General features: G+C 32.8%; 3 protein-coding genes across 3 annotated transcripts; 1 reads left to right on the top strand and 2 right to left on the bottom strand.

The window, feature by feature from the left end:
- Positions 1-7864: 7864 nt before the first annotated feature.
- Positions 7865-10825, bottom strand: LOC146945686 (rust resistance kinase Lr10-like). Its single transcript, XM_085743985.1, has 2 exons — positions 10147-10825; positions 7865-9392 (listed from the first exon to the last, which is right to left on the bottom strand). Exons 1-2 carry the CDS (start codon positions 10167-10169, stop codon positions 8201-8203), a joined length of 1215 nt encoding a protein of 404 aa, XP_085600111.1. The 5' UTR covers positions 10170-10825; the 3' UTR covers positions 7865-8200.
- Positions 10826-16860: 6035 nt separating this feature from the next.
- Positions 16861-19347, top strand: LOC146945685 (PR5-like receptor kinase). Its single transcript, XM_085743984.1, has 2 exons — positions 16861-17069; positions 17675-19347. The coding sequence occupies exons 1-2, from the start codon at positions 16919-16921 to the stop codon at positions 18952-18954; spliced, it is 1431 nt and encodes a 476-aa protein (XP_085600110.1). The 5' UTR covers positions 16861-16918; the 3' UTR covers positions 18955-19347.
- A 2847-nt stretch (positions 19348-22194) lies between these two features.
- On the bottom strand, positions 22195-23718 carry LOC146945684 (G-type lectin S-receptor-like serine/threonine-protein kinase At1g34300). Its single transcript, XM_085743983.1, has 2 exons — positions 23612-23718; positions 22195-23491 (listed from the first exon to the last, which is right to left on the bottom strand). Exons 1-2 carry the CDS (start codon positions 23655-23657, stop codon positions 22299-22301), a joined length of 1239 nt encoding a protein of 412 aa, XP_085600109.1. The 5' UTR covers positions 23658-23718; the 3' UTR covers positions 22195-22298.
- Positions 23719-27228: the final 3510 nt, after the last annotated feature.

Below are 27228 nucleotides of genomic sequence, written 5' to 3'. Positions count from 1 at the left end.
GACCAAAGATTATATATATATATATATATATATATATATATATATATATATATATATATATATTATGAAATAAACTAATTAAAACAAATATGAGTGATTCCATAATAATTCCAAAATAAAATAAATTTTTGTTTTTTGAGATTTTATGATTACAGTGATCTTGAAAACGCGAATCAGTGAAAAGAGAAACAAAATTTTGTTTTGGCAACTTGATTCCATAATCAGTGATCCAAGAATAAATATTTTATCTAATATATGATAAGAGTCGCAATTTTATTTTCTAATTGCACCTTTGAAAATATTTTACCTCAGGAATGATAATTTTCCTTTTATTATTCCTTAATGTCTTAGGTTTGATTCTTCCTAATGCCAATTTGGATGGCCTATGATTTAGATTCTACAAAAAAAATGGGTCATGCTAACCGGTGCCCCCGAACACTGGTTAAGGATGCCAAAAAGGATGTTATTACCAAAAAATGATTTTTTTTTACTTTTTATGGATTAATTACACAATTTTCAATGCAATAACTACTATATAATTTTATTTTTTAATATCTTTAACCTTTGTCTGGGCACCGGTTAGCATTTTCCCAAAAAAATTCCCTTTTATTATTGATTACTAGTGTATACACCAGACGTTGTCCATGTTAGACAATATAATTAATGTTGACCAAAATTAAGTATGCGTGGTATATGGAAATAAAGTTCACCATGGACCCGTACGAAATGAATATATTAATGGGTACACACAAATAAAATAAAATAAACCATATATTAAGTACCTGCAAATTAATAGATGCACATGCGGATAAAATTTACTGCATTTAGTACAAAGAAATAATCTCAAAGAATAACAAATGAAAGAAACATTGATAAATTCATATTGTTCAGTTGTTGCTTATGTTCTGGACCAGTCAGAGACCTGAGCTTAACTACTTAGGCCCAATAACCAAACCAAGCCCAAATGCAGCATTTGGAAAATTACTCGCAACACACCCCTTCCCCGGGGGGTGGGGGTGGGGGGGGGGGGGGGGGGGGGTGCTCGGAGCAACTGAGACCTGTTCAAACGAACAGTAACGTCTCTTTCCCACGTTCCCGCGAATATCTCACCGGCGGTTACACTTCTAACGATTTCGTAACCGTTGGACACACGTGTGCCTTACAACGACTCTCCATTCACCCACCTCTATAAATAGGAGGCTCCTCGCAGCCTCCAAGGTAGAATCTCTTTCACTCTCAAACCCCCATTCTGAACTCTACTGACTTGAGCAATCAAAATGCACTAAATAATAAATGAGAATGTTTAACTATTTATTCTTAGTAGAAAAAGGAAATACCCAATAAATAGAATAGTCAAAGATAATTATTATAAAATAAGGAAAAAAAACCTAATAAATAAAATAGTTGAAAATTGTTGGGAAAAAATAAGGTAAGATAAAATAATACTGATTTTGTAATGGAAGAAATAATAAAATATATTACAATACGAATAAAACACGTAAAAAAAGTTTGAGTATAATATAAATAATTTTTATAAAAACTAATAATAAAAGTGATTAGTTAATCATGAATACCGATTTTTATATTACGGTCCGATTGATTATATTTGATACCGTTTGTCGGTTGAGTCCGTTTTGATCGTCAGAGTAATGTCATTCCATGTTGACTAGGTTTCTACTTGGATAGTTTGTTAGATCGACTTACACCGAATATTCCGATTTTCTAAATTCATGTTCCTGCCTCTTTCTTGGATATTTTGTCAGATCGACTTACACCGAAGATTTTGATTTTCTAAATTCATGTTCATGCCTCTTTCTTATTCCAATATTCCAATAAGGTCATATTCCATGGTCTGACTTGTTATATTTGATATCGTTAGTCAGTTGGGTCCGTTTTAATCGTCGGAGTAATGTCATTCTCTGTTGACTAGGTTTGCAATGAGATAGTTTGTTAGATCTACTTACACTGAAGACTCCGATTTCTTAAATTCATGTTTCTGCTTCTTTCTTATTCCAATAAGGTCATATTCATTGGTCCGATTGATTATATTTGATATCGTTAGTCGGTTAGGTCCGTTTTGATCGTCAGAGTAATGTCATTCCATGTTGACTACGTTTTCAATGGGATAGTTTGTCAGATTGACTTACACCGAAGATTCCGATTTTTCGAAATTCCTGTTTTTGCTTCGTTCTTATTCCAATAAGGTCATATTCAATGGTCGGATTGATTATATTTGATACCATTAGTCAGTTTGGTCCATTTTGATCGTCGGAGTAATGTCCTTCCATGTTGATTAGGTTTCTAATGAGACAGATTGCGAGATTGACTTGTACTGAATATTGTTAAGATAAGTGTAATGTTTAATACCTTTAAATAGTTCATCTGATTCAAAAGAAATGTCAACCTAAAATAAATCACAATTCGGTTGATCACAAATGAAACATTGTTGTAGTTCATCGAATCTTGATAAATAGTATGAATTTATATAAAAGAATAATATTTAAAATATAAAAAAAAAATCAAATGAATGAATGTATATTGTTTTATTTTAGAAATATTTAGTATTTCATATATGCACACACATATTCACTAAAAAAAAAATTGCTCACTGATAACATATATTTTGCATTCCAAATCATTTCATAAAAGATGTATTGGTCAAGTGGTTAAGTTTTATATGATGAATGAAGATGAAGAGTGTGTGTACTTTGGTGTTCGATTCCCACTGGAGGTATTTTTTGATTTTTTGTAAAGCCATTCTTAATTGGAAGAATGAGAATGGTTGGATTGAAGTGATTGGATTGAAGAAAGAAGAAAAGAAAAACGTTGGAGAGTGATTGGATTGAAGGGAAAATTTATTTAATTTGATGGTTTAAATTGTAAAATGTCATTAATTTAAAATGGGATGAATATGCAATTCATTTATAGTTGACATACAATGTCATTTTATTGATTTATTGTCCCCACGAGCTTAACTTAATTGATAGATAGGAATATTGCATAATATATAGAGGGATTGACATTCAAACCTATGACACCTACTTATTAGTATTTTTAAAATACTAGACTACTTGACAAAAAAAAAATGTCAATAATTTTTTCTTGAAAGAACAATGTCGATATTATAAAATGAAGAAAATTCATTAGTATTTTTAAAATATCATCGTTAATGTTGCATTTCTATAAATGATATATTTTAGGGTTAATTATGTTTAAGGTCCCTATAAATAGGTGCGATTCCAACATTATTCCTTACTTAAATTTTATTATATTTTTAGTCCTCAACTTTTTTTGCCGTTTGTAGATTTGGTCCTTGTCGTTAAATTATTGATGACCAGGCAAACGGAGCATGCCACTTGGATGTTGTGTGGACACATTTTATGACGTGGCATGCCACATGTCATTTAAATTAAAAATGTAATATTTATTTTAATGTCAACTCTCAAAAAAATTTCCTGATTTCTGCATTTGTCGTCGTAGTAGTCGTCCTTGTTGTTGTTTTTCTGGTTTTTTGGATTTTGGGGTTGTTGTTGTTGACTTTTTTCCTGTTAATGTTTTGTTTCTTTTAGTTGATTTTGTTGGGATTTGTTGATGTAGCTAGATTTTTAACAGGGGGATTGTTGAGTTTTTTGAATTTGTTGAAGTTGTTGAGTCGATGAGTTTTGTTAAAGCTGAGTTCTTCAATCAGCGGATTCCGATTCCGATTGAAGTTTTTGTTGTTGAACTTGTTAGAGTTGAGTTCTTGAAAAATAGTTTGTTTGGAAGTCTCCACCTTTTTTCTCTTCACCATTCATAATCATTAATCAATCAAGGGAAACTTCTAGGTTTCCAAACATCTCAACCTCCCTAAATCTCAACTCGATCTTCTTCTCACTCCCACCTTCAATGCAAACCTTTGTGCCCAAAGCTTTCATATCTCTTTCTTGCAAGCTGAAGTGAAAATTGAAAGAAAGAGATCTGAAACTATTTATAAACACGTAAAATACACAACCGACATTCTGCAAATACAGAAAAGGATTATTGCACATAAAATATAGGGTTAACTATGTTTAAAGTCCCTATAAATAGGCGTGTTTCCAATATTAGTCCCTACAATTAAATTTTATTAAATTTTTGGTCCCCAATGTTTTTGTCCGTTAGTGTATTTAATCCTTTATATGCTTTAGTATAATAACCTTTATAAGCTCAAGTAAGATAAGATCAAGTCAGATGTTTCTCTTAGCTCTTCGAAGGATTAGTAGTTAAACTCAGGTGAAGCAAAACATGCCCTAAAAACATATTTAAAGGTTATTATACTAAAGCATATAAAGGATTAGTTATCTACTGTTCTTCGTACCTGCAGATTCTGCTACAGCCCATTTGACCACAGTGGAATCAACACTGTCACCATATATGTCGAAAAGTCTTTGAGCCGCCTGTGATTCAAAAGTGTCTGATGAAGTGTAAAAGGAGGGAGGAGAGTCAGAAAAAGGATACTTAAAACTCATGCTTATTACCTAAGCTTTTACAGGAAAGCCTGAAGAGTTTATGTTTGAAATTTGGATTAACAAAATATTCAAATATATAGAATGCAGGTGGATTAACAAGTTATGTAACCATTAATTTTAGTGTGAAAGAAGAAAACGTGTTTTTGCTTAGTCAAAGTTATCGGAAATCAATTAGAAGTTTCAAAGTATATTTTTTATATGTTAGTTATTAGGGTTAATTATGTTTCTAGTCCCTATAAAATAGCGACCTTGTAAGTTTAGTCCTTACTTAATTTTAATAGCATTTTTAGTCCCTAATTTTGTTTTTTTGCCCTGAGTATTAGTCCCTACTCAATTCAAATTTGTTTAATTTATGCTTAAACTCTTAAATTTTTGAACAATTTTTTGCAGACATGTTTAGAACATTACTAAAAGTTCCTCCGCAAAAAATTATCGCAAAATTTGATTTCTACATCCAGATTTTATTACTTTTTATCTTTAACTTTTGTCGTTTTAAAAAATTCATATTTAATTCATTTCATGTCTGAAAATTCTAAATTTTAGTAAACGAACCTTTCATAGTGTTCTAATCTTGTCTCAAAAAAATCGTTCAAAAATTTAAGAGTTTAAGGATAATTAATCAAACTTTGTTTTAGCAGGGACTAAAATTATAAGTAATTTTTTTTTTATAGGGACTAAAAATGCTATTAAAATTAAGTAAGGACTAAACTTACAAGGTCGCTATTTTATAGGGACTAGAAACATAATTAACCCTAGTTATTAAACAGATCACAAAATGATAGGGATGAATTTATTTAAAAAATTTAATCAACTACACCTGTTAACTGAAGATATAGACTACTGGATGTGAACAACTTAAAGTTATGTTTCAAAAACATATTAAAAAAAAAAAGTTATAATATACTTATAATATAGTACAAGTGTATACTCCTCCGTTACAAAAATATACACAAAACTTAATCAAATAAAATTGATGTATTTGGTTCAAAATTTGGTCCAAATACATCAAATTTCTCTGACTCACTTATGCTTATATTTTGTAACGGAGGGAGTGCATTAGTAAACTGTATGCATTAGTAACTGTATGAGAGATTCTATAACTTTAGTGCGGCCGCTGCAATCTGAAAAAGTTAATAGGTAGATTCACAATTGAGACTGGTCGTTTTGAAAATGTCTCCGAATTAAATTTGAGTTTTATAAAGTTGGAAGGGTTCAAGGTTAATTTGTTATGAAGATTCTGAAATTGGGAGTGAGAGTTGGGATGAGAAATAAAATTGGGGGTGAGAGACAATTTGGAAGGAGAAAACAATGAAATGGGAATCGAGTGATACAGATTGAACCTAACTCCATCTCAAAACCATGGCTCAACCTAATTCCTCCACACGCAACACTCTCCTTCTCCACTGCCATGAATCTTCATCTCTAACCAGATATTGGCTACAAATTATCTACTAAACATGTGATATTAATGTTACTTATACTATTATTAAGGGTTACTATAACTATTCGGTATCACGGGCTTTACCTAACATTTATCGGATGTTACTAAATCTAAAAAGTAACATTTTTTTTTTATTTCGTAACAGTTTTCATTTGTTACTAGATCTAATATATGTTGTAGTTGTAACGAACCCCAAGCACTACGGCCTCGGCAGCAGGCAGCAATAAAAACAAACCCAAAGGCTGCACAAAACTTGAGTTTGATTCTGGTTAGGAGTAATCTTTAGAAATTTAGCTGTTCTTTGTGAGAACTAGTATTTATATAGAAAGGAAACTAGGTATCTGATATGTCACTGTTGCGGGAGTTAGCTCGCTAAACTATTTTCACTTAATCGTGTGCTACAAAGCGACACATATCTTTAAGTTGATCTTTGTCGCCTGATATTCTATCGAATTGGTGTTTTAATGTACCATGTGCTGAATGATCTCGTTCTCCACTACCCGTGTTTATAGGGAAAATGAGATGTGGCTCGACATACACAGTAATTTTGTTTATGTTGACCCTTTCCGGAACTTTTGATTTTCATTGAAAACGTTGACTTTATGTTGACCTCAGTCATCTTCGTCAAACTCTTAATTTTGTGAATAACAACAATACTATGATGATATATATGCTTTCTACATTGTATTTTGTACATAAATCCCACAATATTTCCGCTTTCTCAGTACTATATTTGTGAAAAAAAATTCTGCCTATACAATGACTACCACAATGAGCTAGAAGCTTCATTATCCATCGTAGCTGGTATTAATCCTGACTTATTTATAAGTAAAAAAAGTTTAACATGTGTAACATTGTCCGACTCAAAGATAAGAAAATGTTAATTAACATATTATTTTTCCTAAAATGCACTTAAATTGAGAAAGCAAGCATAATGAAACCGACTAATATAACTACTGATGTAACTACTGTTTCTGTTTCAACTTTAGGGATTTTACATTGAAAAATTACTGAGAGCACTGTTTTTTGAATACACTTTTTATCCATATAATGAAACCTACAAATAACCTGTCCATACTTATTGTCCATGAGAATTTTGGCAAGAGAATTGAAGATCAATTTATGGCAGAAGTTGGTACAATTGGTAGAATTTAAAACTTCAATCTGGTTATCTGTTTCACAAACACAACACTTTGAGATTTGGGAAGTGTCAAGAGATTTCAGTTGGAACAACAAGAGGCATTGCATATTTGCATGACGAGTGCAAACAAAGAATGATCCATTGTGATATAAAACCAGGAATTGTTCTATTAGAAAGTAAATTCAATTTAAAAGTTGCTGATTTTGGTTTTGCAAACCTTGTTACAAGGAAAATACTCATATAATATAACGATGATGCGAAAGAGAGGGACCTCGTGTAACTTGTAAATGCAATGTTCATAGCTTCGGTATGTTGTTATTTGTAATTCATAAGTAGGAGAAGAAACCTTGATATTGACCTTTCAGAAAGCTAGGTGTTGTTTCCAATGTGTTCTTGGAAAAGATTTGATGTTGGAGAGCTTGGAAGGTTGATAATAGCATGTGGAGTAAGGAGGGAGACTGCTGAGAGAATGGTTAAGGTAGCTTTGTCAGGTCTTCAATACAGGCCAAAACCAAGACCAATGCTGAGTGATGTGGTGAAAATTTTATTGTTTCGGTTCTTTGAGCAAATCGTGTATCCTAGACTAATCCCTAAAGCTGGGTAGGAGAACAATGGATAACAAAACTCTCCCTCTAAAGTTTTAACACTTCTACATTCGGAGACATGGATTCTAGATACCTAGTGGATACTCTTTAAAAAGAAGTGGAGAAGGGAAAATAATTATTAATTAAAGCGAGAATAATGACCATGTTACAAACCGTCCCCCGCAAGGGGGTTTGAACTATGTACCTTCGAGATTACAAGACTAAACTCTTAGCACTGAGCTAACACCTCAAGTGTAACTTATAATTTTGATGTTTATACATTATATAAACGAGATGTCTATTGGATACCTTTATAAATAAAGTCAATACACATTTTATTAACAAATAAATCTATAAAACTATTGTATTTAAATTTGAGAAAAAACACAAACATGGAATACTTGTAGCACAAGTTTCTTTTTCTTCTCATTACAACTTAGGTACATTTTAGTGCATGCTTGAATTTATGGTAAGTTTGACAAAATCATGTTTCACCACTGTTATTATGACATACTTCAGAGCTTCAATAAATTCACACCGTCACACACTAAGTAGGTTTTTCAACCTGAAATGCACTTTGTTTGGCTCTGAAACCAGATTCCCTCAAAGATTTTGTATGCCATGATGAGGTAGCAGTATCGGAATCTGCAGTGCTCGCCTCTTGCGTCAAATTTTCTTTAGCCGAAACCCGATTATGAAAGGGAAATGGAGCCTGTAAAATTTCTTTTTCACCCTCCAACATTTTCACAACAGTACTCATTAGAGGTCTATCATCTGGTGAAAATTGAACACACCATTGAGCAACCTTTAACATTCTCTCAGCTCTCTCATTATCTTTCTTTTCAATTCCACAAAATTCAAGCATTGCAACCAATTCATTATTCTCAAACATTTCCCATGTCCTTTTTGAAAACCACATTTGTGATTTGCTATATCTAGGATCAATAAAACGCGTTCTTCTACCTACAATTTCAAATAGAAGAATACCAAAACTATAAACATCACATTTATATGTTTCCGGATAAGCCTTCCACATTTCTGGTGCTGCATAAGCTGCTTTTCCTTCAAAGCGAGTATTCATTGCAATGTGACTTTTTCTACTTCGAAGCTTCGACAATCCAATATCAGCTACCTTCGGTACAAATTCCTTGTCAAGAAGAATATTTTCTGGTCTAATATCATAATGAATTATTCTATATTCACATTCCTCATGTAAATAACAAATTCCTTTAGCTATTCCAATCGCAATCTCACGAAGCTTTTCAAAACCTAACTCATCGCGGTTCTTGCTATCAAATAAGTACTTGGCTAGAGAACCATTTTCAACATACTCATAAACAAGTGAGTTTTTATGACGGTGTAGGCAGAATCCATAAACTTTGACTATATTGCTATGATGAATTCTTGCAATTGTGGTAACATCTGCTATGAATTGTTCTTCCATTCCCGTTTCAAAACAGTGGAAATCTTTGACTGCAACTTTTTCTCCATTTGATAATTCTCCTTTGAAGTTAGTTCCAGCAGCACTATGACCTAACAAGGTTTTTTGTTGTATCATCTTATCAAAAGAGAAGTTGCACTTATTTGTAACTTCATTAAGTTGTTCTGGTGTGAATCTGATTGGAAAATCATAAGCTTTTGAAGATATTTGATTATCTTTCTCTATGGTTGGAATCTTAGTGTCAGCAGACATTGCTGTTCCTCCTTTCTTCCAGCACTCAATAATTGCACTCCATATACTATACAATAATTGAAATTGAACATGACTACATTAAGTTAAATATGAAATTAATTAATTTATTAAGTTAAAGATATTTATGGTCTCATCGAGGCCATATCATAAAAAAAATTGGTAACAGAAAATGTGAGAGAAATTCGAAGGAAATTTTTTAGACACCAAGAGTCTGGTTGCTAAGACACATATAGTTAGCATAACCCTTATACTTTATAAGTTCATATGACTAAAAAATACTAGTTTGGTAACAACTATTTACTCAAATGCTTATAACTTAATTTTATTAGCTTATAATGTTAATGTTTTTTTATAAGCTAATTCAAGTAGCTTAAATCTAATGGCTTATCATTTTTTCTTCCAATTTTGGAACTGTTACTTTAATTGAAGAAAATTAAATATTCTTTAAATATATATTTTCTATGTCATTTCACATTTATATGCTAGTTCTACTACTATTTTACCAAATACTGCAAACTCAATCAACTAATTTAAACCGCTATAAGTGTAAGCTAGCTTATAAGCCAATCACTCTAAGCTCATTCGCTATAAACTAATCTCCTATAAGCTAATTTATCGACTATTTCCTATTTTTTGTTTCCAAACAGAACTTAAAATAAACAATTGATATATTAACAAGGATGAAAAACATACACAACCCTAAAAGAAATTTCAAGAATAAAAACATATTTAAAGCTTAGTAGGAGTATATTCCAAGAGTATATACATGAAAAGGATTAGTTATCTCTACTGTTTCATACCTACAGATTCTGTTACTCCCCATTTCATAGTAGAATCAACACTGTCATCAAATCTGTCAAAAGTTGTATGAGCCTGTGTATCAAAATTGTCTGATGATGTGTAAAAAGGAAGGAGATTTTTTTCCTTCTTTAAGCTTTGTACAGGAAAGGCTGTAGAGTTTATTATAGTTGGGATTATTAGTAGTTTGAATGAAGAAATTTCTATCTTTGACCTAAGAAATTATTAGTCCATAAATTCAATGGCCATAAATGTAGTACATATTAAAACGCGTTTTTTTACTAAGTCAAGGTTCTAGGAAATCAATTAGAAGTTGCAAGTCACCTTCATCATCTCAACTTTGTTGTAATAAAGTGCAGTCCAAATCTTTTCTGAAGGAAGGTTAGTACTTAGTTTGCAGAACAATGTCAGTTCCTAATTTTCTTTAGCATGAAACTTAGAGAAATAGTATAATATTGAACTCATAATTTTCAAGTAACCAATTTTCAGTATTATTTTATATGTAAGGTCCATTGAAATGACAAGGCAAGTTTTACTCATAAACTCCTAAAAAAAAAAAAAAATTTACTCATAAACTATTGGTGTAAATATTTTTTTCTTCAATTTTCTTTTTATATAAATCATATTATACTTTTATTTCAATTTTTACTATTTATATAAACTATTTAATTGATAATTTAATTATTTTCTATTTAATTCAATAATAGTTTCTTTTCCTTCATATATTTATACTTTTATTTTAAAGATATTAACTTTTTGGTCTAATTTTTTTTATTTCGCTTAAAAATATATTATGTTTTGGTCCAACAAGTCACAAGAAGAATGCATCTCTCTCTTTCAAAAAAAAAAAAAAAAAGAAAGAAAGAAAGAATGCATCTCTCAGTTTTGTCAAAAAAAATAAAAAAAGAATGCTGTAACACCCACGACGTGGCTTTCGATATCCCGCCAGTTGGATACGAAAGGTTGCCGCCAGTTGGAACGGGCACTATCCGTAAGGATGACCCCACATTAATAAGAGGAGCCGAATCACATCGGAATGAGAGGGATCCGGAGGCTGTGTAGGTATGGGACTACATGGTTGAAGGTTGGCTTATAAGAATTGTTAGGTACTACCCATATCAACAAGATGCATCTTCTTTTCGGTAGTTCATTCCATAAGAACTCCACAGTTAAGCGTGCTTGACTTGGAGTAGTTTTATGATGGGTGACCTACCGGGAAGTTTCCCGGTAAGCATGCGAGTGAGGACAAAGCATGCTGAAAAGACTCGTGTTGGTTTGTGGGGTTAGTCGGCAATCCTAAAAGCAGTCTGGGATGTTACAAATGCCATCTCTCTATTTCTCTTTCATCCACGATCTTATTTTTTTCTACTTCATCCATCAAAGAGAGATGAGGATTAATTATTTTTTCTACTATTTACCATGAGCAACGGGCAAAGCTCCGACGGAGGATCGAGCAAAATCAACAGATTGCTCAGTAGACCTTGTTCCAAGCTTAAATAGTCAACGCACATATTCCCCTCCCTAAAAGAGTTCAACTTTACGGATGAATCAACTTCTTACCAACTAAGTCAACTTCATTGACGAAAAATACACATATTGAAATATAGTGGGATGGTTTTGAAATATTTTTTATAGAAATGATATTTATGGTCTCATCGAGGCCATATCATAAAAAAAATTGGTAACAGAAAATGTGAGAGAAATTCGAAGGAAATTTTTTGGACACCAAGAGTCTGGTTGCTAAGACACATATAGTTAGCATGACCCTTATACTTTATAAGTTCATATGACTAAAAAGTACTTGTTTGGTAACAACTATTTACTCAAATGCTTATAACTTATTTTTATTAGCTTATAATGTTTTTTTTATAAGCTAATTCAAGTAGCTTAAATCTAATGGCTTATCATTTTTTCTTCCAATTTTGGAACCGTTACTTTAATTGAAGAAAATTAAATATTCATTAAATATATATTTTCTATGTCATTTCACATTTATATGCTAGTTCTACTGCTATTTTACCAAATACTGCAAACTCAATCAACTAATTTAAACCGCTATAAGTGTAAGCTAGCTTATAAGCCAATCACTCTAAGCTCATTCGCTATAAACTAATCTCCTATAAGCTAATTTATCAACTATTTGATGTTTTTTGTTTCCAAACAGAACTTAAAATAAACAATTGATATATTTACAAGGATGAAAAACATACATAACACTTAAAGAAATTTCAAGAAGGCTTATATATGTGATAAGTCGCTGCAATTACACCACTTTTTGGTTATGGTCCCTGCAGTTTTTATCGTTTGGTTTCGGTCCCTGCACTTTATGAAAACATTGCTATTGGTCCCTACTGTTACTAAACGTTAAAAAAAAAAAGGAAGGCTAACGGAGTGCCACGTGGCGTACAATTATTGGGCCACGTGGCACTGTAAAGTGTTTTTTAAAACGGTTGTTTTAATATTATTATTTCATTAATAAGTATTAACTAGAAAATAATAAGAAAGAAATTAAATCCATCACCACCATTTTATCTCCTTCGTCATCTTTAAATCACCGTCACGTTTTCTTCATCACCACCCAATCCATATTGTTCGTTGTTTTCTTTAAATCTACAGAATCACCATATATATTATTTAATCTTCATCATCACCATGGATTCTGCAATTTTAGAACAGATGCAACGACAAAAAACAACAATTCATATTTGAGCTTTCCAATCACGAATTTCTGCTGAAATCGGGACAAAAAAAGAACCTTTCACAATCTCAACAATCCAGTTGAAATTGCCACCATGAACCAACCTATTCAATTGAAAACTCCAATCTCCGTCCCCTTTAGTATGCTTTCATCGTATGGGTGGTTGAGGAATATGCGAGTTTCGATTAAGCTATCGGCGACTGACGGAGAGGGAGTTTGGAACAGAAAGGAATGCTTGAACTAATTTAGAGGTTTCAATCAGGAAATCAAAGAGAATTTAAAGACAATCGCACAAGGAGGAGATGTAGAGAAAACCAGTAAATCAATCAGCCTGCAAATCACGTTCAACGAGAATATGGAACATAAATCTTTTTTTTTAAATCTATTTAAGTAATATTGGAAAATAAGAAAATTTTTAATGTAAAAAAACACTTTTACAGTGCCACGTGGCCCTATGATTATACACCATGTGGCACTCCGTTAACCTTCCCTTATTTTTTAACGTTTCACTAACAGTAGGGACCAATAGCAATGTTTTAATAAAGTGCAGGGACTGAAACCAAACAATAAAAACTGTAAGGACCAAAACCAAAAAGTGGTGTAATTGTATGGGCTTATCACACATTTAAGCCATTTCAAGAATAAAAACATATTTAAAGCTTAGTAGGAGTATATACATGAAAAGGATTAGTTATCTTATCTCTACTGTTTCATACCTACAAATTCTGCTACAGCCCATTTCTTAGTAGAATCAACACTGTCAGAAGTTGTATGAACCTGTGTATCAAAATTGTCTGATGACGTGGAAAAGGAAGGAGAAATATAAATTTTTTCTTTAAGCTTCGTAGAGTTTATAGTTGGGATTAGGATTATCAAGTTATGTAGTGACTTTGCTTGTTAGTAGTTTGAATGAAGAAATTTCTAACTTTGACCAAAGAAATTATTAGTCCATCAATTCAATGGCCATAAATGTGTTACATATTAAAACGCGTTTTTTTTGGCTAAAGTGCAACTTTGGCCCCCTATCTTTCAAAAAGTTGCGATTTTGACCCCCTAAGTATGTAAACTACAATTTTGGTCCCCCATGTTTAGGGAAATATGCTCTTTTAACCCCCTAACTTAAGGGAAATATGTCTATTGACCCCTTATCTTTTCAAAATGTTGCGATTATGGCCCCTTATCTTTTCAAAATGGCCCCTTTTTTTGGACACGTGTCGCCTTCTCAGCAGTTTTCAAAGTTAGGGGGCCAAAATTATAGTTTTCAAAGTTAGGGGGCCAAAATCGCAACTTTTTAAAAGATAAGGGGCCAAAGTTGCACTTTAGCTTTTTTTTTTTACTAAGTCAAGGCTCGGAAATCAATTAGAAGTTGCAAGTCACGTTCATCATCTCAACTTTGTTGTAATAAAGTGCAATCCAAAATCCAAATCTTTTCTGAAGGAAGGTTAGTTTGCAGAATATTGTCAGCTCCTAATCTTTTTATCAGCATGAAACATTGAGAAATACTCCCTCCAGTCCTATTTACAAGAGACAATTTATTTTTTAGATACATTAAATAATTTATGTATTTAATTGGTTTAGGTTCTTGACTAGATACATACATTATTCAATGTATCTAAAAAGTCAACTTTCTCTTATAAATAGGACCGGAGGAAGTAGTATATAATATTGAACTCATAATTTTTAAGCAACAAGTCCAATTTTCTTATTTTATATGTAAGGTCCATTGAAATGACGAGGCAAGTTTTACTCATAAACTATTGGTGTAACTTTTTTTCTTCTTCACATTTTTCTTTATATAAATCATATTATACTTTTATTTCAAATTTTACTATTTATATAAACTATTTAATTGATAATTTAATTATTTTCTATTTAATTCAATAACAGTTTCTTTTCCTTCATATATCTATACTTTTATTTTAAAGATATTAAGTTTTTGGTCTTTCTTCAAAAAAAAAAGTTTTTGGTCTAATTTTTTTTTCTTTCGCTTATAAATATATTATGTTTTGGTCCAACAAGAAACCACAAACAAGAAGAATGCATCTCTCTCTTTCAAAAAAAGAAAGAAAGAATGCATCTCTCAGTTTTGTAAAAAAAATAAAAAAAGAATGCCATCTCTCTCTATTTCTCTTTCATCTACAATCTTATTTTTTTCTACTTCATCCATCAAAGATAGATGATTGAGGGTTAATTATTTTTTGGCTTATTTACATTTTTAGTCCCTTAACTAATTATGTGGTTTCATTTTGGTCCCCTAACTAATTATCCTTACAAACTGGTCCCGCAAGTCTGTTCCGTCCATCAGTTAAGTCCCTTCCGTCTGTTTTAAATTAAAAACCGTTAAGTTGTGATGAGGTGGCAAGTGTGGGTTGGGAATAAGGTTTTTGAGAGATTTGTAGAGAGAGAAAACGACATCTTCATCTTTCTCTCTTCTCCTGTCGTTCCTTTCCTTCTTCATTCTTCCCAAAATATCATTTCTTCTTCCTGCCCTTACCAACTTCAAATACTCTTCACTAAACAACTCATCATGTCCAGTGTTCCAGAATTCGAAAACCAACTCTATGCAGCAAAGTGGAAACTCGTCAGCTTCGTGTTATGGATCTATTCTCAGGAGAAGATCATGTAGAGACTGTAGATGTGGTGAAAAACAAGTGTTGAGAACTGTTAGTGATGTAACCAATCCGAATTTTGGGAAAAATTTTTTTGGGAAACAATTAATGAATTTCTTTTAAGTTAATGTATGATTATCTTGTGAATCAATGAATGGTTTCATTCTCTTCCAATGTAATTGTTGTTTGGCTTTGATTTGACTGAATTGAGGGCCACGGCATTTTTGGTTTCTGTTTCTGTCATTTGGTTATTAGGCTTGTGTGATTGTATCTACATTGTGCAGGGTACAATAGTTGTGTCTGTGTCTGTTAAGAACATGCTACCAGGGGAGGCCTGCAGCGGTTTCTGCTGCTGTTTCGGTTTGACAGGCCAGAAGCAGTGTTGTGTCCAGCTGCTTCGGTCTGGTTTTTATGGTGAGGGCAGCGGCTGTTTTGCTGGTATGCCTGCGTGGGTTATGCAGGGCTGATTTGGTTGTTCAGCGGCATGTTGTCAGTTTTGCTGTTGGCGTTAATTTTGTGCTGGTTCAGCTGCCTGATGTGTTGACCAGATTATTTAAAAGGTTTCAGGTCATTTAAAAGGTTTCAGGAACATGCTTTGTTCAGATAAGAGTATTTGAAGTTGGTAAGGGCAGGAAGAAGAAATGATATTTTGGGAAGAATGAAGAAGGAAAGGAACGACGGGAGAAGAGAGAAAGATGAAGATGTCGTTTTCTCTCTCTACAAATCTCTCAAAACTTAACGGTTTCTAATTTAAAACAGACGGAAGGGACTTAACTGATGGACGGAATAGACTTGCGGGACCAGTTTGTAACGATAATTAGTTAGGGGACCAAAATGAAACCACATAATTAGTTAAGGGACTAAAAATGTAAATAAGCCTTATTTTTTCTACTATTTTCCCCCCAAAAGAGTTCAACCTTACGGATAAATCAACTTCTTACTAACTAAGTCAACTTCATTGACAAACAATACACGTATTGAATATTGTGGGATGGTTTTGAAATATTTTTTATAGAAATGATATTTGTACAACTTTTGGAGAACTTTCTCTCATACTCACATTGTGTTATCTTCATTTCTCTCTCTCTATTGTTTTTGATCAATAACAAGAGAGAACAACAAGGTTGTTCAAATATCATTACTCTATTTTTTATATCGTATGTATATGATTATTAAATTTTTAAAAATAAATACATCCTTTCAATTCGTCTGTTTTTTTGTTTAAAAAAAAAAGCTTTGAAACTTCTAATAATTTCCTAGAGCCTTTGACTATGCAAAAACGCGTTTTAATTTGGTAGCACATTATGGCCATAGAATTGATGGACTTGATTTGGTCAAAGACACTATTTTCTAATTTGACACTAACAAGCAAGGTTACTACATAACTTGTTATACCAATTTGCATGCCATTTGAATATTTTGTTAATCCAAATTCCAAACATAAACTCTTCAAGCAAGGGAACAAACATGAGTAATTTTCACTATCAGTTTCCTGATTCTCCTCCTTCTTTTTACACTTCATCATCAGACAATTTTGATACACAGGCTCAGAGAACTTTTGACAGATTTGGTGACACTGTTGATTCTTCTATGAAATGGGCTGTAGCAGCATCTGTAGGTATGAACAACTCTAGATAACTAATCCTTTTCTTGTATGCATGAATATAATAGCTTTAGATATGTTTTTAGAGTATGTTTGCATTCACTTGTGAGATTGTTTGAAAGATCTTATAGAAACAACTAATGACATGTCTATGAACAACTTTCAGCTTATTTCCATAAGCTCTGCAAGATATAGCTTATGATATCAACTTATAATTATATGAAAACCGTTTAACTTAATTTTATCTTTTGTTATAGAAATTGTTTATAAATTAGAACTTATATGATAAGCTCTTATATGAATATGAATCATGTTGAATCAATTCTTAGAAATAAATTTGATGTCACATGTTTTAAACTAAAACCAAAACTGAGTAACATTGAGGGATGAAAACAAAATAACAATTACCATAGGCATAATTACATGCCATAGTAAAGCAAATCTATATTATAGCATTTAATGGTTTATTCATTATGAATGTAGATTTTATGATGTTTACAATATTGCAATGTTTAACTAGTTTAGTTATTAATTCTTATAATCCTACCAAACAAATGTCTTGTACTTGGATTGGAAGAATTGAATTTAATGTAGAATTATGCTCTATTTCCATTTTTCAGTATATGGAGTGGTGGTAATAATTGCTGTTATAGCAATAGTGTATGCTATTATTGAGTGTCTAAAGAAAGCCGGAACAGCAATTCCAGCTTACACTCAGATTCCAACCACAGAAAAAGATAATCAAATATCTCCAAACTCATTATCTTCAGCCAGCAAAATTGAAGTTGTAATACCACAAGATTCAAAAGCTGAATTTCCAACCATGGAAAGATTCTTAAGCAACATCAACAGAGAGAAACCGATAAGATTCACGCCCGAGAAACTTGATGAAATTACAAAAAGCTACTCAACCATATTAGGTTCTGGTGCTTTTGGAGTTGTCTTTAAAGGAGAATTAGCAAATGGAGAAAATGTTGCAGTGAAAGTTCTCAACTGTTTGGATATGGGAATGGAAGAGCAATTCAAAGCAGAAGTTAGCACTATTGGAAGAACTTACCATAACAATTTAGTCAAACTTTATGGATTCTGTTTTGGCCATGACACGAGAGCACTTATTTATGAGTATGTTGAAAATGGTTCTCTAGACAAGTACTTATTTGGCAGCCAGAATCGTGACGTTGAGTTGCGAAGGTTTCACGAGATTGCAATTGGAACGGCGAAAGGAATTGCTTATTTACATGAGGATTGTCAACAAAGAATAATTCATTATGATATCAAACCAGAAAATGTTCTTCTTGACATGAAATTAGTACCAAAAATAGCTGATTTCGGATTAGCAAAGTTACGTAGTAGAGAAAGTAACATTGTAATGAATACTCACTTTAGAGGAACGAGAGGATATGCCGCACCAGAAATGTGGAAGCCCTATCCAGTGACATGTAAATGTGATGTTTATAGTTTTGGTATTCTTCTATTTGAAATTGTTGGGAGAAGAAGGCATTTTGATTCTAGCTATAATGAATCACAACAATGGTTTCCAAAATGGACATGGGAAATGTTTGAGAATAATGAATTGGTTGTTATGCTTGCACTTTGTGGAGTTGAAGAGAAAGATAATGAGATAGCTGAGAGAATGTTAAAGGTTGCTCTATGGTGTGTTCAATATTCACCAAATGATAGACCTCTAATGAGTACTGTTGTGAAGATGTTAGAGGGTGAAATTGAAATTTCTTCACCTCCATTTCCCTTCCATAATCTTGTTCCTCCTAAAGAAAATTCGACACAAGAAGGAAGCACTGAAGATTCTGATGCCACCATATCATCATGGAATACAGAATCTTTCAGAGAATCTGGTTCAAAAATCAAACACGAATCATTTCAAATTGAAAAACCTACTTAGTGCATGTTTGGAATCAAGGTGGCTTTAACGAAATCATGTTTCACGGGAAGCAATGTGGGTTTGTTGAAGCTATGAAGTACGGCTTGTGTCATATTCATGGTCGGTGCACCATGATTTCGCCAAACACCACCAATCTAAACATGCACTTGGATGTATAATGGAAGAACAGTGAAAAAAGAAACTTATGCTATGAAACTACCTCATATAAGGGTTCAACATACTAATTTTGGCAATTCTGCCGACAGAATATTCTATGCTTGAGTGTTTGTTTCAAATTTCTGTACAATAGTTTTATTTTTTTTATTAAATGTGTATTGACTTTGTTTATAAGATATATAAAATAGATATTGAATTCATTCCTATGAATGCACCAGCGTTGAAACTCTTGAGCCATAACTTTGTCATCCATTATGTCCATACCCGACCCTAGAAAGTTAGTCTATGCAGTCTTGCGTACAGACTTTACCTAGTTTACACAAAAAGAACATATTGACTTTGTTTCCCTACAAAAATATAAGAGATTCAACGGAGCTAATACAATAAACGGAAAATATTTCAAAACATCATTTAGAGACTGATTCTATCACTTACTTTCCAACGATAACATAAATAGCACATCGAATTCCGAATTCAGTTACAATCACAAAAGAGCTAGAAAATTCACCAGTGTCATGATTATGTGATGATTGAACTGCAAGTCATGAGTATTTTCCTAGTTACGAAGCTTGGCCAAACCAAAATCAGCAACTTCAGGATTGAAGTTAATGCCGAATAGTACCGGATTGAAGGGATAAATATTGAGTTCTACCAATTGTAAAAACTTCTGCTATAAATTTCTATTCAACTATCTTGTGAGAATTCCTATGTAGAAATTTCCTTCACAGCCTCGGCCGTTTTATTATTGAAATTGAAACTTCCTTTATGAACTTTCCAAAACCTCCCGAGTCAGTTATTTGTTGCTATTCTTAATTACTCACTAACGAACCTCATTGGTTTGTCTCTTTCCAAATCATTCAGAAATTTATCCATTTTGAGGTTTGGAATTTTTGTGCTTGATTTGGAGTCCTATCAATCTGAGAATGAGATCTTCTGTCGCAAGAAATAAAACAAAAATAGTTACCATCCACAGAAACACAGCTGCAAGTATACAGTTGGAAATCAACATAGAACAAGAAGAAAGCAGCATTATATGATATGACATATTAAAATCCCAACAGTTACTATGCTCAATATAGCTTTTAGTCTACCTGTGGTAGCCACTAAGAGTATATATATATATATATATATATATATATTATATATATATAGAAAGAAAATCATTACTTGTATACATATATGATCTTGACTTCCAAGTATATGATCCTGAAAATAAATTTATAAGAAGTGTTGTTCAAGTTGCTGCTGAAGCTTTTAGCGACACTGGAATTACCATTCAGTAAGTAATTGCCGGTAAAAGTTTTAGCAGCATTTATGTTGCTACTAAAGGCGATAATAGTTGTTTCTCAAAGTAGTTTTTGTTGTAGTGTGAATTAAGCCTAATCCTAAATTTATGTACTTATTAGAGTCTATTTGAGATTTGTTGTGACACCCATTGTCGGGCCACTTGAGTCACACTCTAGATGTCCAGTTTTTGGTGTGAGAGGTAATGTGTTAATAGTCCCATGTTAGATGAGATATGACCTTAAATTAATTTATAAGTGGGTGATACCTTTGGTTTGGTAGGTTTGAGTCAGGCTTAACACTTAGTCTCGATGAGTCACTTGTTATCAGGCCACTCGAGTCACATTTAAATTTAATCATAACAGAACTAGCCATAACTGAATTAGGTCTGGCAGAACCAACTACAGATATTGATGTGCAACACGGAAACTTTTTGAAACACATTAGAAACTTCAACCAAGTAACAATTAAGATGCAATATTTATACTCATAAAAATACTAAAATCAAAGCACACTTGCTCTGCACAGAGAACGGCCGGACAACAGATGGAGTGATGGTGACCGCGAATGGAGGTGAGATATAAAGCTAACATATTTTTGTGGAATTTTTAAATTGCAGTCAAATGTAAACGTCATTTGCTAATGTATTAAGAAAAGCTAATGTCGCGACATAGATTAAAATCGCAGATTTTAATATAGGATCAGTATGATTCAATGAGTCAGCTTTCTAAATTTCAAGACAGATCATAGAAACACGCATATGATTAAAATCTTTATTCTTTCTTGAATATGCCAAGCATATAAAACGTAACTTCAAGAACTCTTTGTTCGTATGAGAAGGAACTAAATGACTATAAAATGATGAGATGAGACTAAAATAATAAAGAAAGAGAGACGTTCTTTGTATTTTTCCAATGGAAATGTTTGTCTCCATCTCCATTTTTTCCTAGCTAGCTACCCATTTGACTATAGTCTTTGATAACTTCGAGAATTATATTTAAAACAACATTATTGATAAAAATTGAGAAGTTTGATGTCTGAGATGCATATGTCAAAAGTTTTTAACTCTTTTAACCCTTAACTCTCCCATGATATGATATATTTTTTTGGGTCCATAGGTATAATAGCATTTTAATCTTACATGTTGCAATTTCTATGACAATTTGCTTCTATAGAAGGAAATGTTTATTATCGTTATTATTTGGAAAGTAACCAATAGACACCCAAAATCCATTATCTCCTTTGAGAGAGAAAAAGATAAAGAGAATGATGTGATGATTGTAATACCTCTTTTTCTTTGTAAATTTATGGTTGTTATAAAAGTTGTCACCTAAAAGGTTGTTCAAATAACACAACTCTATTTAGCTCAAGCTATGTTGCAAATATACAAAATTGTTTTTTTTTTTGGAAACAAAGAGGGCCTAAGCCCGAAAGAAACAACTACAAGGCAACACTACGGGAATGTAATATCCCAACAGAATCAGCAAAAAGAAGCGAACTAATATGAGCTGGTGGTTGCTCATAAATAATCATCTTGGAACCACTGCTACAACCCATCGCTGCTAAAGCGAACTAATATGAGCTGGTGGTTGCTCATAAGTTATTTTTTTTAATGACAAATGTCAGTAATAGATTAATATTTAATCTTTTGTACGATTTTAAACTATAACCTCAAACTCCTTAACCCTTAGTTTGAACCAGTTGAACTATCCAACATCCAGATATACAAGACTGTTAACTCGTAGTAAATTAAAAGTGAAAGTAAAGAACATCATTGACAAAAAATAAAATAAAAGTTAGGACATCAAAGCAAAATAGATTCTATTGATCAAACTAGTAGAAAGGAAACTTTACAACTTAATTACAACACAAGATCCTTCTCATGATGTAGCATATGCATTCCATCAAGCTGTGCTAGATGCCAATTCAATCTCATATTTCCTCATAATAGGAGTAGCACATACAATGCTGGAATCACTTACTATAACAGAAGAAACACTAGTTGTGTATGTATTTGACTCTTGCACTGAATGAGTAGTAAACTTAGTCCCATCAATCAAATGTTGAAATGGGTTAAAAGTCTTTGGAATTTCTAATGAACCTTCCAACATTTTCACCACAACACTCATTATAGGTCTTAATTCTGGCCTATATTGAACACACCATAAAGCTACCTTAATCATTCTCTCAGCAATCTCTTTATTTTTCTCTTCTATTCCGCAAACTATCATTGCCTCATCCAATAGTCCAGCATCAAATTTTTTCCAAACCCAAATTGGAAACCACTCTTGGCTTTCTGTATTTTTTATGTCAAGGTTTCTTCTCCTACCAATAATTTCAAATAATAGCATACCAAAACTATAGACATCACATTTGTGAGTTATAGGAAATGGCATCCAAAGCTCAGGTGCGGCGTAACCAGGCGTCCCCCTTCCTCCGGACATCGTTATGTGAGTATTTTCCCTATTACAATGCTTCGCCAAACCAAAATCAGCGACTTTAGGATAGAAGTTCTTATCCAAGAGAATATTTCCCGGTTTTATATCGTAGTGGATTATTCTATGTTGGCACTCTTCATGCAAGTAAGCAATGCCTCTTGCCGTACCAATTGCAATCTCATGAAGCTTTTCATATCCTAACGCTTTTGTTTCATGAAACAAATACCTATCAAGTGATCCATTCCCCATGTATTCATAAACAAGCGCTATCAAATTTCTTTCAAAGCAAAATCCATATAACCTAACGAGATTAAAGTGATGAATTCTACCGATTGTTCCAACTTCTGCCATAAATTGTTCGTCAATTTTCTTGTTAGAACTACCACGCAAAACCTTCACAGCTACCATGGTTCCGTTACTGAAAATTCCTTTATAAACTGTACCAAATCCACCTGACCCTAACAAGTTGGAGTAGTTGTCTGTTGCAATTCTCAGTTGTTGACCGGTGAATCTTATTGGCTTCTCCCTCTCCATGTCGTTTAAAAATTTATCCATAGTGAGTGTTATAAATTGTGAATCTGGACTAATGGTTCCACCATTTCCTTGATGTCTTTTTCTACATACACAAATCAAAATAGCTACCTTCACAACAATCACTACTGCAAAGTTGATAATGTTCAATTAGAAATCTTGTCACTAAATCAATAGGAAATAAAAAAAACATAACAAAGGAAAATATGAAAAACAAAAAGATCATAACGGTTTAATTAGAATGCTACCTATGACTACAACAGCCTCAATTGCAATAGTTTCCGAGGATGACATTAGACAAGAGATAAAAATTCAAAACACTATATTGTTTTGTGAGGAGCAAAGTGAAGAGGTGTAGTATTCAAATTTATATGCAAATTAATTAAATCCCAATGTCACTATCAAAGAAAACAATCATATATATACATGGAACATCAACTTAGCTTCTACATATTGAGGCATATTAACAAATATTCTCTTAAAAAAAACTACTCCCTCCATTGTCAATTATAAGCAAATTTAAATTTTTAGGTTCATTCAATTAATTATGTATGTAATTCATAATATGGACCACATATATGTAGGGGTAGGGTTCAAACCCGGACACCCCACTTATTCAATTTATAAAGATAAATTTATAGTCACTAAACTATTTAAAAAAAAAAATCTCGTTTAATTAGTCTCTAACATCATCTTAAATTTAATAGTAAGGATTACTTTGATATATTTCATATACTTTGTCCTATTTATTATTTTTATTTTTATACACGTTAGAGACAAAACTAAAAGAGGCAACGATACTTGGAATAATAAATTAAGGGTTTAACTAATTATGTTATCTAACATGTAAATCTCAAGACTAAATTTGTGATGGGTCAAAATGAAAAAAGAGACTAAATAAGTGATTACTTTTGGTGGTGGCCGGGGTTCAAACCCCGGACCGTACATATTATATGCATTGTTTATACCAATTGAACTAAACTCACAAGGACCGACTAAATAAGTGATTAATAAAAGAAAATCATTCCCTTAAAAAGAAAAAAAAATCCTTACTATCAAACCAAAGAACCGCGTATCTGTTCCATCATTTACAAGTCTCCAAGGTATAAAGAATTAGGGAAATGTTAACCAGTGCCCCCGGGGCACTGGTTAAGGAATCAAATGTAGAAAGTCTAGCATTGGAACTTGTGTTGTCAACTCATCAAAAGCTTAAAAAGTGTTATTTTTACTTTGAAATTTCCTCTTTTAGTTTCCTTAACCAGTGCCCCGGGGGCACTGGTTAACAAGACCCAAAGAATTAATATGATTCCTTGGATATGCTGCAATGGATGAGATTAGTAGCTTAATTCCAAACCGGTCTTGAACATGACATATGAGCAAAATCTATAGCGACAAATGCATAGGATTAGCATTTGCACTTTCTAGGTAACATCCTCCTAGATGTCTCTTTCACAAAAAATATAAAAAAAATCCTCCTAGAATGTCTAGACACGTATTATGAAATACTCCCTCCGTTTCAAAATAAGTGTTGCTTTAGCAAAAAAAATTTGTTTCAAAATGAATGTCGCTTTCAGTTTCAAATGCAATAATAACTTTTTCTTTTCAATTGTACCCTCCAATTAATACTCTGCACACTACTTCCAGAGTATTACTTTTAAAACTAACCAATAGTTAATAAGGATAATTTGGTAAAATAATCATTCTCTTTCTTTTAATCATTGCATTTCTTAATATGTGTGTAAACACCTAAAACGACACTCATTTTGAAACGGAGGGAGTAATGAAAATGAAATATATGATATTAAAAGCTTTTTATTTTTATTTATTTTAGATAAACAATTTAAATGCATTTCGTTTAGTCGAATAGTCTGTATACATGTTAGAATGTTGGGTAAAATACGGAAAGTAGCAAATAATGGAGCCATTCAAGAGAAACCACGGGCAACTTCATTGGTCTGTCTCCTAATAAACTATATATTTATGTTTGCAAGTTCTACACCTAACAATCCCTTACGGTCATTTATTATTGCACCAAAATCGGAGACCCTATCTTTACCGCCATAAATACTATCCAAATCATTCTTTGAGTCCACTTCATAGTCCATATCAACCAGTTGTAAGTTCGTCGCCCATTTCATGTAGGAGCCCAAGAGCTTCCCATGTATCAACCTCCAAAATAGGAGAGTACCACTCTATACAAGCCAAGGTATAATCCCCTTGATCATCTCTGATACACATACATGCCAACCCTTGTGTTATTAAGATACACGCTTCAAACGGAATACTTCCCATCTTTCATAAGCTTCCAGACCACTATAACTTGTTGAACAAAAATGAACATGAGGCGTCCTTGAAATATGTTGAGACATCATTGAACATGACATTGATGTTTTCATAATGCCACTGTTTGATGACTGGTTCGAATAAGTTGGAAACTATGAGCCCTTCCAACACTAGATGCATCAAAGTTGGTTGCATCAGATAGCATAGCTCTGATAAATCAATGATGGTCCCACACAAAAATATTTGCCGATGACTTATGCTCCAATGAAAGACATTATGAATAACTGACTTTGTGTTCCATAAGCTTCTCCATACCCAGCCTCGGTTGAGCCCATGACTAGTAGGAAAGTATTTAGCTTTGAGTAGTCTAGTGATTAGGGCATCTGGTGTTGTGATAAGCTTCCACGCGTGTTTTCTAACCATTGCCATTTTGAATGCTCTAATAATTTTAAACCCCATGCCGCCATATTCTTTTGGAACCAGGAAAGCCAATGCATATCTCTAGTACTGCCTTTACCATGCCCCCACCAAAATGCGTTAAGCATATTCTCAATCTCCTTAATCAATGAATTCGATAACAGGAAAATGCTCATTACATTTGACAGGATGGATTGAAGAACAAACTTGATAAATACTTCTCTACCTGCTTGGGATAGGCATTTACTACTCCAAGAATTTATTTTATTCAAAAAATACGATTCTTAACAAATTGGAATGTTTCCTTTTTTGCTCCTAAAATATTTAATAGTTCCTAATACTTGACACACCCCTAACAAATTTAGCTACTAAGTCTCCTACCTTAGCTGAAGTATTTTTGTTGCAAAATATTTCTGATTTTTGGAGGTGATAGCTTGGCCCGAGGCTGCATCATAAGTTGAAAAAATATTTTTCATTACAAGAGCTTATGTGATGGATGCTCTAAAGAAAAGAAATAAGTCATCTGTAAATAATAAACGGAATAATTGGTGTTTCAGTACAAATTCAGACCCCATGTAGAGACCCCTTCCCATAAACTTGTCTTATTCATTTATTTTTTGATCAAAGCAAAAGAATATAAAAGATAGGAGAGGCCTCAACCAATACAACAGAGATACAAAGAGTAAAACTTATGAAAAGAAAGACCGGAACGATCCCAAGAAAGGAAAAAAGCTAAAGAAACAGGTGTCAAAGACAACCATAGTACAGAGAACTAATCAAATTATGACCATTTTTGGCCAAACAATAGCTAAAAAACTGCCCTCTCTATGAAAATATGAACAGAAGTATTGACATTCCCAACTATTCTAATGCAATAGGACCAACTATTCTGTATCTGCCAAGGCGGCTTTGGAAGTACCCTTTTGGGCACGGGTCCTCATTCCAGCTGAGTTAAAGCTAGAAGGCATCACTTTGTTCACATGCTTCTTCTTCTTTTTCTCTGTCTTAGTGCTCTCAGATAGACTTGGATAGTCTGCCATCTCAAGCCTCTTGTCATGGCTAACAGTGTCCTCTATCACCTCTTCTACTTCATCTACCTTATCCCCCCAAAATTTGGAAAGAATCTACACACTCTTTAAGGCTGCAGCAGAATGGAAGGAGGATT

Source organism: Medicago sativa, chromosome 2 (assembly GCF_051527215.1).
Source record: "Medicago sativa cultivar Bolivia chromosome 2, Bolivia_mono, whole genome shotgun sequence".
NCBI lineage: Eukaryota > Viridiplantae > Streptophyta > Magnoliopsida > Fabales > Fabaceae > Medicago > Medicago sativa.
Note: the sequence above shows the minus strand (reverse complement) of the source record. Positions and strands in the feature narration are given on the sequence as shown.

What these genes read in the sequence shown, in the direction of transcription:
- LOC146945686 (XM_085743985.1), bottom strand. Translation starts at nt 10,169, where the DNA reads ATGGGGAGTAACAGAATCTGTAG. An exon ending in GGGAGTAACAGAATCTGTAG is followed by an intron (nt 9,393 to 10,146) that starts GTATGAAACAGT and finishes ATTATTGTATAG; the next exon opens with TATATGGAGTGCAATTATTG.
- LOC146945685 (XM_085743984.1), top strand. Translation starts at nt 16,919, where the DNA reads ATGAGTAATTTTCACTATCAGTTTCCTGATTCTCCTCCTTCTTTTTAC. An exon ending in GGCTGTAGCAGCATCTGTAG is followed by an intron (nt 17,070 to 17,674) that starts GTATGAACAACT and finishes TCCATTTTTCAG; the next exon opens with TATATGGAGTGGTGGTAATA.
- LOC146945684 (XM_085743983.1), bottom strand. Translation starts at nt 23,657, where the DNA reads ATGTCATCCTCGGAAACTATTGCAATTGAGGCTGTTGTAGTCATAG. An exon ending in TGAGGCTGTTGTAGTCATAG is followed by an intron (nt 23,492 to 23,611) that starts GTAGCATTCTAA and finishes TCAACTTTGCAG; the next exon opens with TAGTGATTGTTGTGAAGGTA.